Source organism: Leptinotarsa decemlineata, unplaced genomic scaffold, assembly GCF_025532065.1.
Source record: "Leptinotarsa decemlineata unplaced genomic scaffold, Ldec_3_MD MMD2_tig00001019_RagTag_RagTag, whole genome shotgun sequence".
Taxonomy (NCBI): domain Eukaryota; kingdom Metazoa; phylum Arthropoda; class Insecta; order Coleoptera; family Chrysomelidae; genus Leptinotarsa; species Leptinotarsa decemlineata.
The window spans coordinates 677,417-689,930 of record NW_027412557.1 but is presented as its reverse complement, the minus strand read 5'-3'; the positions used below and the strand labels follow the sequence as shown (position 1 = coordinate 689,930).

The following is a 12,514-nucleotide window of genomic DNA, read 5'->3' as shown; positions in this document are numbered from 1 at the left end:
TGTTTTGGACCATATTTAGCACAATTTATTTTTTATCTCGAAAACAGATAGAGATAGATATAGGACATTTTCAACAAAAAAGTATTAAAATACCAGGGCGATTCCAAAAATGTATTAATATACGGGGTGTTCTATTTAAAAAGATAAAGTTGCTAGGACTTTTTGATAGAAGTGGCAACGCCGCAATGCTGAAAATATTTTAGATCGATAGAACAGGTAAGGAAATGTGAGAGGTGAAATTTTCAGAAAAATCATGCATTGCGTTTTCCAGAAACGTCTAACCTACCATCGACCGTGAGTCATATATTTATATATATAGTCTCCCAGAGTAGGAAGTTAGCCACTTTCATTGAAAAATTACGGTAGAAGTGAGGTTCGCGACAAAGTGAGGACCAATATATGGACCTCACTTTGCTTCGTGAATCAAATAGTTCTAATGAGTGTCTCACCATGATATTGTCATTTCGCAAAAAAAAATTTGACCTCATTTGTTATGAAAACCCGTGCATTGAACTGAAATATATGCATTTCAGTTCAATGGTTGGGCGCTTGAGGTCGCTGTTCCTCCCGTATATTTTCATTCGTGTATTCCAAAGGTGCCTTCGATTTAATTGCTTCGTGTAAAGTGAGACCCGTAGATGTCGCAACATAGCGCTGTTATTTAATAGCGTGTTAATTAATAATAATAAAATGGTTACGCATGATGCTTTTCCTCGCCGAGAGAAATGATATTTTTGTCGAGACGAGAAAGGAATTTTCACTCGACAGGTAAAGACAAGATGATTGAAGGCATTATCTTTTGTCACGACAAGAGGTAACCTCATAAGATGACTAAGAGACAGTATTTTGTTCTGATGTGGATTCAGAGTTTATAAATTAATATATATCATCTCCTAACACCACCCACTTCACAATTGACGCGCTGGTTGAAAAAGTATCAGTTATGATTCTTCAGAAAGTTTTTTTGATGGATTCATTCCACGCCTGAGATTTCAAATGTACTTAAAAAACTAAAAGACAAGTTAAAAAATGAAAATTGTATTTCACAATTTACACGAAAACGCAGAAATAAAATATGAGTATTCTGAAAAACACCCCGCAAGTATTTAACACACATTCATCTCTAATGACTATATTAGGCTATTCCTTATGTTAGATATGAGTAATTTCAGTGAAGGTTATATATGGCCACCCAAGTTGCAGTTTAAATATTTCAAAATTTCCAATGATGAAATATTTATTGTTACTACACAAGGGTTTGGGGTTTCTAGGAAGTCATAAACAATATATTAGGGGAACGCAATCGTAAAATATAAACCCTCATTTCAACACATGCGAAGTTCAAGTTTCCGTCAGACCCAAGATCAGGTTACAATAATACCGCTTTGATAAAAAAAAATGTTTTTATGGAATCTACAATCATATTCCTGGTACATTTTTCAAACAAAAAACGGCATTCTAAGTTGAAGTGGGATGGAAATTATTAACACATTCATCATTGAGGTGCGCCATATAAGGGTTTCTTTACAATAAAAAAATTATAATAATAATAATAAAGCGTTGAGTTTTTCAAACGGAAAACATCTACTCAACTTTTTATTCAATACAGGTAATTGAAATATTACATAGTAGAAATTATGAATCTTAACTAACAATAAAGCTACGATAAAAAATAATTATTTTATTTATTCAATTGAGTACATAAGAGTTCCTCCCAGGTATTTCGTTACGTCAGTTCTACTGACGTCCTTACCGTTATTTTTTAATAAATTATGGTTTTGTTTTTGTACCACACTACTATTATATAAACTGATGGATGGAACCGTGTACGTGGTAGAAGATCATCATAAAAAATTGGAAATGAAACTTTTTGTTTTTATACCACTTGTATGTTATAAATGAATACAAGTGGTATAAAAACATGAAAAGTTTTATTTCTGATTCCCCACTCCTATTCTTTCATTCAATGACAAAAGTTTAAAGATTTTTTTATTGAAATATGTTGAGAATAGCAATTTTTTCAGTTCTATTAACCTTTATATCAAGTGTTCTGTGAGTAGTTATGAGATTCTTGAAAAATATGTGTTCCGTGTTGGTTGATATATGTCAAAAAGTCGAAGTAACAAAAATATATCAAGCGTAGTGATAATAAAAGGAAATAAACATGGAGTATCTTTCTCACTTTCAACAAACAGTTGATACCTAAAGGAAAGCAGTTCTTTCATCAAAATAACCCTACAGACAATAGTAGCATGCATCAATCCGGAGACCTGGATGATAAATAATACAATCTCGTCCTTTATCTTTTTCTTTAAATATATGACTGATGCAACTTTTTCATAATTCTAGCCATAGTATTTTCACTATATATTGAAACACTTTTTTCCTTTTTCCTGGAAAGCAATTGTTCAATCATATACGTGTAGTGTTAAAAAATAAGATGAATGTTCAATTTTCGCGGGCTACAAACATTCGATTAGCCATTTGATTTTTTTTGAATGTTGGTACACTCGTCTTGAACATATGTTCACAGTTCCAGCTGTTTAGCATGTTTAGTTTGTTGGTGAGAGGCATAAAAGTTAGAAGTGTTTTGCGTGATTAATGATTTTCTGCTAGCGAAAAAAATGGATTGAAAAATTTGCATCAAATTTAAAAAATAAAGGAATTAAGTGCCCAAAAATACTTAGAGTGTTTACAGTGACATGCGGTGATTGTACTCATGAGTCAGTCCAGTGGTACAAGCTTTTCACAGAAGGTCGAGAAGATGTCATTGACGATGCTCGCCCAGGACGCCCCAGCACATCAACAACCTATGAAAATATTGAAAAACTTTAGAAAGTGAAGAAAATTGTTATGGAAAATCTTCGGATCACGAATCAGCGAAGTTAAACTGCTGAATTTTGACCAAGAAAACCGTCGCATGAGCATCGCTCAGGAATTGTTGAATGACGTCAACGTCGATCCAGATTTGTTTAAAAGGGTCATAACTGATGATGAACCATGGGTACATGACATCGAAACTCGGGTTCAATTGTCCCAATGGAAGAGCCCATGAAATCCAAGATCAAAAAAAAGCACGCAATGTTCGACCAAATGTCAAGGTTTTGCTCATTGTTTTTTTTACTTAACGTGGCATAGTGCATCGAAGGTTCTTGCCAGATGATCGTACGGTCACTAAGGAGTATTATCTTGAAGTTATGCGCTGCTTGCGAGAAGCAATACGTAGAAAGCGTATTGTGGAAAAATAATTCTTGGCGTTCGCATCACGTAATGCATCTGCTCACTCGTCATTGCTTGTACGTACTTTTTTGGCCAAAAACAGCCACCGACTTGGCACCCTGTGATTTTTCCTGTTCCCAGGATTGAAGATACCCATGACAGAACGGCGTTTTACGACGATTGAGGAGGTAAAAACAGAATCGCTACAGAGCTCAAGGACATACAAAAAAGTGCATATCAGAACTACTTCGGGGGTTGGAGAAAACGCTGGCACAAGTGTATTACATCTGAGGAGGACTACTTTGAAGGAGACGAAATTGATGAATAAATAACACACTTGAAAATTTTTGAATGTGATATATGTACCTATGAGATATAGCGTCGAACTTCAAATCTATTTGAATAGTTCGCCAAATAGTTTTAAAGTGTGAAAAGCTATAGTTAAATAATAAAATGAGTGCAATGATTATAAAGTGTAATTGAGTTAAGTAGTATTCAGTTTGAATTATTATAAAAAATTATTGAATTTCAATCAACTAAGATGGCTGCTTTGATCTATCCTCTTTTCATTTTAATTCATTTCATTTCAATAACCTCAAGAACTCCCATCATTTCCCTGTCATGTCGTCTTGATTATTCGCTCGAGTGTTCACTGTGCCCTACTGAATCCTAATCAATATTCTGTTCCGATCTATTCCTGTCACCATTGTAATGTCTACGCTCGAGTTTTTCGTTCCTGATAATGAACTGCCCTCTAATTCAAATTCTATAACTATTTTTAATAATTCAAATCACGATTTACCCTATATACTTTGCAAATATCGCTCAAATTTCATTATTTCACTGTATCTTTCTTTGCTCTAGAACTATTATACGAACTAATTCAAACTGACCAGTAGCTCGATTATGTCTCTAATATACGAGTATACCACAATCGAACATTCTCGTGTGTTCGCGATCGCTTTTCCGATATGACGTCAGGTACGCTACGTCGCCAAACTTATGTTCGCTACAATTATAATACGTTTTGAAATTTTGAAAATATATATTTTATTTTCGGGAAACAACGGTTTTGGCTTTCTACTTCTTCGTCTTCATTCAAAAAAATGTCGAAATTTTCAAAAAAAGGGGGGAAAAGCAATCATTTTCAAAATAAACTCTTCACAAAGATATATAGATCATACAAGGGCACAAACTGAAAGAAAAAGCATTCTGGAAACAACTATATTACACGACATTGAATTACACGATAGAAAACATCCTTTCGAAACAACTATTTTTATTCGAATATTGATTGATACAAAAAGCAGTTTTTTCTATTCAGTTTGAACTCATGAAAGAAGTAAAATTTCATATATATAAAACACTGTTGCCTTATTGTATCATTCAATATTTATATAAAAGTAGTATTTCAAAAAAGTATTTTTATGTCCTGTAATTCAATGTTTACATTAAAGTAGGTGTATGATCTTTGTAGAGAGTTTATTTTCAAAATAATTTTTCCATTTTTGGAAGATTTCAATATTTTTTTAAATAAAGACGAAGTAGAAAGCCAAAACCTTTCATTCCCAAAAATCCATCTCTCCTAAAAATGAACCGCTTTCAATTTAAACAAGATTCCTATGGCTGGGATTAAATCAAATGAGCGAATGAATATCATTGCGTACAGTCACCTACGAAATTAAGTATATTTAACCCATTCGTGACATGTCGTGATTTAATTAAGTGTTTCATCTTGTAATGTTCAGCACCCCAGATGGGTGCTGAAGAGTCAATAAGGCAAGTGTCTTGTTCCGAAACATTGGATGTCCGTCATTGAGGATGACAGTGTCCAATGTAGTTCAATGTATGTGAAATTATACCTCTTTCATAAACTATATTGTGTAGCAATCCTGTGAATGAGATCTGATTCAACTCCATAACGAATGTTTGGAGTACAACTGAATGAGAAAAAGAGCTTTTTATATCATTTAATATTCATAAAATTAAAGTAATTGTTTATGTTCAGTATAATTCAATGTTTATATGGAAGTAGTTGTTTGAGAAGGCTTTTTTTTCAGTTTGTGTCTGAAAGTTACTTCTTAGCATGATCTACACATCTTTGTTGGGACTTTATTTTGAAATTAATTGTTTTCCTGTTTCTTCTGGAAAAATAACTTTTTTTTTGTACAAAGATAGAGAAGTACAAAAGCCAAAAGCTTTATTTCCTGAAACCCATTCCCTCCTTAAAATAAACCCCTTTCAATTTTTATATTTCATTTTAATACACCGGCAATCGATAAACAGACAAAGAACTCCCGAATGCAGATATAAATTATAGTATTCAGCACAGTCAGTAAACTGGTATGAAGAAAACAACACAAATAAAAAAAAGGTTGTTTCACTGATACGAAGAGATATAAACCAATAGTTGAAATATACATTTCACAGAAATAGGTAGTGAATTTCAGTCAATTTTAGAATTGAAAACTCAAAATAATTATAATGAAATTGGTTTGGGATTGTATTTTATATATATTTGATTATATATAAAATGATTATTGATGTTGTGATTCAATGTGGATAATTTTACTTTTAACTGTTACCTCATATTATGTATTCTACCTTGCATAATTCAATATTCCAATGAATTTTTAATTATTTTGAAAATTCAAAAAACATTGACACTATGCACTTTGTCATGGCATACATATTCATCCAATACTCCCTTAGCGATTTATCCATCTTCAACTACAAGTAATTATATTCTAATGTTATTTGAATTATTTCTAAGGTAAAAAATGCATAAACGTTTGAAAATGAACCAGAAATCAGCTACCACCTTCCAAATTATCCAATGGATAACAAAATTAAGTGAATCTCCTTCACTATTTTCTACTATAATTTCAACAAAAACCTTAAAAGTTGCAATATCATCAACACGAACATGATTAAATTTCAATTGGAGAAAACTTGAGATATATACTCCAAAAAAGTAGGACGTATCGAAAATTAATAAATTCCTGAACGAGTCGTAACACCTCCCTTTAATCGAATTTTCAAAGTGATGTCTTGATTAAGATTACGACAGTTGTTTAGGCACGAGCTTCAGAGCGTACAGGAACAGTTATTCGCGATTACTAGTTTGAGTATATATAATGAAACAGTAAATAAATACTGGAATTTACAATAAAGAAATAATGAACATCCTCAGACGCAACAATTTGATTTCTCTCGTCAGATGCATGATAGTCATTGGAAAGTTAGATTTCTTCATTACCATAAATAGACTTTTTTAGAAACCAATGCTTCACCCGAAATCGATTACCAGAACAGTTATTGGTTTATATTATACTTTGTGTTTTGATGCCAGGAAATTTGAAAAAGAAAAAAGTTATTTGATAATAATAAAAACATCTCAGATTCGTTTTAGCTTTCAAAGCTTCGACACAAGGAATCCGGTATCCGGGGTAATCCGGGGTATCCGGGTCTACGTCTAATACACGGCATCAAACGTGGCCAACATATATCACATAAACTCAAAGATACCAACTGGCTCAATATGGCAAAACGGCAATCATTGCATGCTGCTTGTCTATATCATAAAATTATCACTGAAAAAGCTCCCAAATATTTATACAAGAAATTGTCATACCGTTCAGATGTTCACAGTATCAACTAACTAACACCCCCTATACACCGTAGAGAATTATATAAAAAATATTTTTCATACCAGATTGCACGAGTGTACATATATAGTGTAGTGTAGTGTATATATATATATATATATATATATATATATATATATATATATATATATATATATATATATATATCTAGAAAGGTTAATGCAGTCAAGCTGCTGGAAAATAATTCCATGAAAATCAAGAAATGAATAGATAAGTACTCTTTTGAAGTACTTGATAAAAATAGCTGCGTAAACGCAAGCGAAACATAAGTGGGTGTCACACCTATTGGTGTGACACCCAAGTCAACTTGCCAAGTTTTTATGTCAGTGTTGGTGGTTTGACCAATCAACCGACAACTGCGGTAGCAGTTTATATATATATATATATATATATATATATATATATATATATATATTTGGGAATGAAGACCTATTATATAAAACCGGAGTCAAATACCAGCATCGTAGTTTCTGGGTTGGGAACAACGGGAACAACTCGAGCACCAACTCGGGCACAGCGATCGTTACCAGATCGCTTTTGATAATGTCTACCGTAGTACTAGACCAGGGGTCGGCAAGTTGTTTTAGGTGGGGTCCGGATACTGTGGGAAAATTTTGGCGAGGTCCAGAAAAAACAACTGATAAAAATTGAGTGCTACCTATGATGTATCATTTAGGTTTCGAATCAAATTCTGAATTATAAAACACAAGACCTAAAATTAATATGAGAAATTACACCGACGGTCTTGAGCCAGTTTTTTATAGTTTGGTTCTCGAAAGAAACAGAAAATTCGAATTGTGTCTTCTAGGTAGGCGTTCGTTATTTGTTTTTCAAAAAATTCATCTTTGAGAAATATGTTTCACATACGTATGTCGAGCCAAACATAGTGGCCAAATTTATAGCTAGTTTCTTGCAATTTCCATATTTTTCTGGAACATGTTTGGCCCAAAATTCTTCAGTGGATACCGTGTTATACATTTGCAAATACACATCTTCTTGCAAATCAATTATCTCTATTTGAAGTTATGCCTTTGACAGATTAAACTACTACTACTTGTTCATTCTGCTGCTACATCAACTTCAAATGGCGATTTAAGAAACGCATAGCTTGCCCATCTCTGCAAAGTCTTGGAATCTTATAGCAGATTCGTTCCTAAGATCGGCCAGAGATGTCTTCTTCAGAGTTCTTTTTATATTCAACAATATTCGGAAAATGAATAAATTATTGTCTTGCAACATATTTTTCAAAGATATCCAGCTTGCGATGAAAAGCAGACACGCTTTGTATCAGATCACATATCAATTTTCCATTTCCTTGTAATTCTGTGTCGAGCGCATTTAAATATTTCAAAATATCTTTTAGAAAAGCCACGACCAGCATATTACGTTTGTTTGTTATGAACTAAAAGTGCTTTCTGGCTCTCTCTGTATCTAAATTTTGCAAGAAGGAGGTTACTTCTTTTATCAGCCCCAGAAACGTTCAATAACTTGACCTTTACTTAGCCAATAAACATTGTTGTATTGCAGTAAGTCAGAATACGCTGAATCACATTCAGACTCCTTGAAATATCGGTGCTGAAGAGCAGAATGAGATCTCTGAGATCTCATAAAATAATCAACTTGACTAAGCTGTCCATCACTTCTTTCACTGTAGCACTAAATTTTTCGCAAAGGGCTGCCTGGTGAACTGGGCACTGATATGATATTAGACCCGAGTTTGTATCCCTGATTCTCTCTACTACACCTTTTTCTTCGCTAATTATTGCTGGGGCCCCGTCAGTTGAAAGCGAAACGATTTTATCATAACTGATGTTATATATCGTAATAAAATCATCAATGGCCTTGAATAAAACTTCTCCTATAGTGTTACCTTTCAACGGCGATATTGCTAGCAACTCTTTCCTAAAAATCTGACACTCAATATCAAGAAATCTTACGAAAATGAACATTTGTTCATCATCAACAATGTCACATGATTCATCAAGTGCTATGGCGTAGCAAGATGCCTTTTGCAGGAGTTCAAGAAGAGTGTTTTCAATATCAGCAAGTAAAATGTCCGTTTTTCGTGTATTACTTCTCGTTAATAATGGAATACTTTGAAATGCAGGGACATCATCTTTTTTTTCTTCAAAAAGTGTCGTGACTACTGGATTTTTCTTGCTCTCATACAACGAACTAGCAATTTCTTAATGTTTTTTTGTGAGAACTGAGATATGCATGAAATTTTTCTTTACGAGCCTCACTGCCAAAAGGAAAGTTTTTGTGAAATTGCTGATGATGAGTTGATTCGTAGTGTATCTTCAAATTGCCACTCTCAACAATAGTGATAGATATTGCATATAAGGCACACTGGAACCGCTTGAGGCCTATCAGGCAGCGTAAAACAATATTTTTCAGTCCATTCTGTCAGAAACCTCCTATTTGCACTGTTCACTTTTCGCTTCTTAGGGTCCATATTAGCATAGGTACGAAAATATTATGAAAACGCGAAAAATCACAAAACAAATCAATGGTTGCTCCACGGTTTGTGCTGCGATTGACAGTCTGCTTGGGTCGCAAGCTGGCACAAACACACACACACACACACACACACTCGCATAGGGTAGATAGGGAACTAATAAAATCATATCAGCTGTAGGTACTTGTAAAACAGGTTGACTAGGCAACTTGACATAAAATAAGTACATATTAAGTTGAATTCTATGTGGCCTAAAAATAATACTGTAATTAATAAAGGTATAGTATACCTCATCTACGTATTAATTTATACTTGTTATATAACATATTACAATATTTGGCGGTCCGAGGTTCGACCTTTCGCGGTCCTGAAACGGACCGCGGTCTGCCTGTTGCCGACCATTGTACTAGACGATTCGTCAGGTCCCGGACCAATGATTTTGGTATTAGTACAACTGGTTCAAGACCCACATATCGGGCACATTCATTAACGTTTTGTTACTCTTGAGTGACCTGACTCCTGGTGTCAATCTATTCCTAGCCGCCAGTTCTTTCAGTTCTTTCATAACATTCTCACGCCAATCTTTGGACATCAAACCAAAAATATGCATGTTATCACAGTCACCATTGTCTATAATCAAAAAATGATCTGATAGGTGGTTCTGAATCTGTTGGAGATCTAGTATCACTCTGAGATATTTAACCTTTCTGATAGTTGCATTTCTTCATCTTGATGTTTTAGATATCCTAGTCGTCTTTTATGTCTTTCTCTTGGTGAATCCCACTATGATCGAACTGGATGGGGTTTTATGTTGAACCCTTCTTACTTGGCACATCTTGTTATCATAACATAAAGATATAGTGACTTGTCCATTACAAATTTCTATAATATTGGTGACAAAAATCCCTGAGAATAGTTCATTTGTGCCATCATTGTTCACCAATAATTAACATGTACCATTCTTACCAATAACCATGTTCACCTATCACGTCATGATTGACTTAAAGTCATATGTATGTCCTCAATATATAAGAAATCAGTTAAAACACTTCATTATTTTAAGTATATTCTGCCTCCCCGTCATTAAACCGTTTCCGCTGACATTCCTAGCCTGTTCGCATATTAGTCTTGGTATGATAGTGATTGATCTAAGCCTCTCCTAAACCCTGTTCGATTTTCTCAGGTTTCATGAAAGTGCCACTTAATCTCCATGTTTCAAATATGTATGTATCCCAGAATCATATTAAAATTTTAGAATTGAACAGTTTTTTAAATAATGTTCCGGTCTAAATCTTACAATAAATGCTCTGTTCATTGGGTTCAAGTATCAGCAAATAATCCATGGCTTTCAAGTATGTTTTTGCGATGAATTTTATAATAAATCAATCAACAATCATATTTACTCACCATCTCGAGGTTCTTTCAGAAAATGTCCAGAGCTGCTGTGGTCCATGTGCTCCATCAGATTCATGAGAGTAGCCAATCTAGTCCACACATCCCCAGGCGATCTGAAAATAAAGACATCAGTGGGAGGAATCTAAAGTAATTGATTATCTAGAAAAAATGTGATATAGTAGCCTACAGCAACATAGAAAATAATTTCATTTCAGAACCATTCATTATTGAAATGATAGTATAGCAGTAAAAACTAACACAATATTCAGTCATTAACCCTTGGTAATAAGAGAGATCGAACTAATTTGAATAGTTACGCCTAGAATTCAAAGTTTTGTTCATTCACTATTATTTTAAACCACTATATCAATTTACGAAAGGAGATTCTACAAGCCGATAACACTTGATTATTTGTTTTTTTGACACAAATTACTGAAGCGCTCACATAATTCAATTTATATTCAAAATGGTTCGAAGGAATGTATTTTACATTCCTGCATTATTCTGCTTTTTAGTAACAACTAAATTATCACACTTCACTCTTCAACTAATGGGTGCTAAAGATTATGAAAGAATATTTTTCATGAAAACTTTGGTATGATGAGACCTTAAACATTTTTATGAAAAATGTAAACATACTGACATTCTCATTTATTGATAAAAAGTGATACGACACTGCTTTCTTCTTGCTTTTGTTTCGATTGACGCAGGGTGTAAAAAAATTAATTCATTTGCATCTACTCGAAGTTTATGCAACTTCAAACAATAATGTATTAGGAGAATAGTATTTCCATACTGTAAATTGAGGAATTACTTTAATCTATATATATTTCGGAATGCCAATAACATACATGACAACAGGATTCTGTAGACAACAGTGAAAACTGCTGAAGTTTCAAAAAAAAGTTCTCGTGAACATATATATGTCCGGAGTAGCTTCGTTTCAGAGGCAGAAGGCGTTGAAGTTTAAAAAAACCGTATTTATGAAATACAAATTTCCTTACACCGATTTGGTAGAGATTTGCTACAGTTATTCGAAGTAATAAGGTGCCTATTTAGCCCTAACTAGATTGGAATTATAAGGCCCAGTGGAGTCTCAGTGGGCACCACAGCCAACAATATTAGTAAAAAAGTACGCCACTGACTGTTTTTCGATTGACGCAGGGTAAAAAAAAATAATTTGCATCCAACCAAAAAAAAAACAGTTTATGCAACTCCAAACAATAATTTATTTGAGAGAATACATTTTTGATGTGAAAATATTTTGTATTGAAAAACTAGCCACTTGCACTGAGTCATTTTTAGAACTGAATCCGTGCAATTGAAACTCACCTCTCCTCTCCAAAAGGAATTTAACCGATTAGAAATCAATGGAAGAACAAAAAAACAAAAAATGAATTGAATATTAAAAATTTTGAAAATACTGAAACAAATCCGATCGAAATATTCGGTTGAGACAGTTAAAACACAGCAGTGTCGAAAAAAAAAATGGAACAAAGCCAATTTGTAAAGAAAACAAATTGTTACTTGTAACAAAAATCAATCGATAATGGGTAAAACAATAAATGATATGTTGAGTATATACAAACAATTGAAAAATAACAAAATTATGTAAAATGCAGTAAAATACTCAAGGTGAATGATGAATATGTCAAAAAATTAAAAATAAGAAAAGATTCAAAACGAAGTTACTTCACGACGTTTCGATTTTTAGAATCCACAATCGTCTCCGGGTGATAATTGACTTACTCCCTACAGTTGAGACTATTAACAG

General features: G+C 33.5%; 1 protein-coding gene across 3 annotated transcripts in view; it reads right to left on the bottom strand.

Moving 5' to 3' along the window:
* Positions 1–12,514, bottom strand: part of LOC111503297 (telomerase-binding protein EST1A) — a 258,113-nt gene that overhangs the window by 103,017 nt on the left and 142,582 nt on the right. For all 3 annotated transcript variants that reach the window (XM_023157571.2, XM_023157567.2, XM_023157570.2), the window contains one exon: positions 10,753–10,853. In XM_023157571.2, coding sequence (XP_023013339.2) covers positions 10,753–10,853 — 101 coding nt within the window. The remainder of the gene's footprint in view (positions 1–10,752; positions 10,854–12,514) is intronic.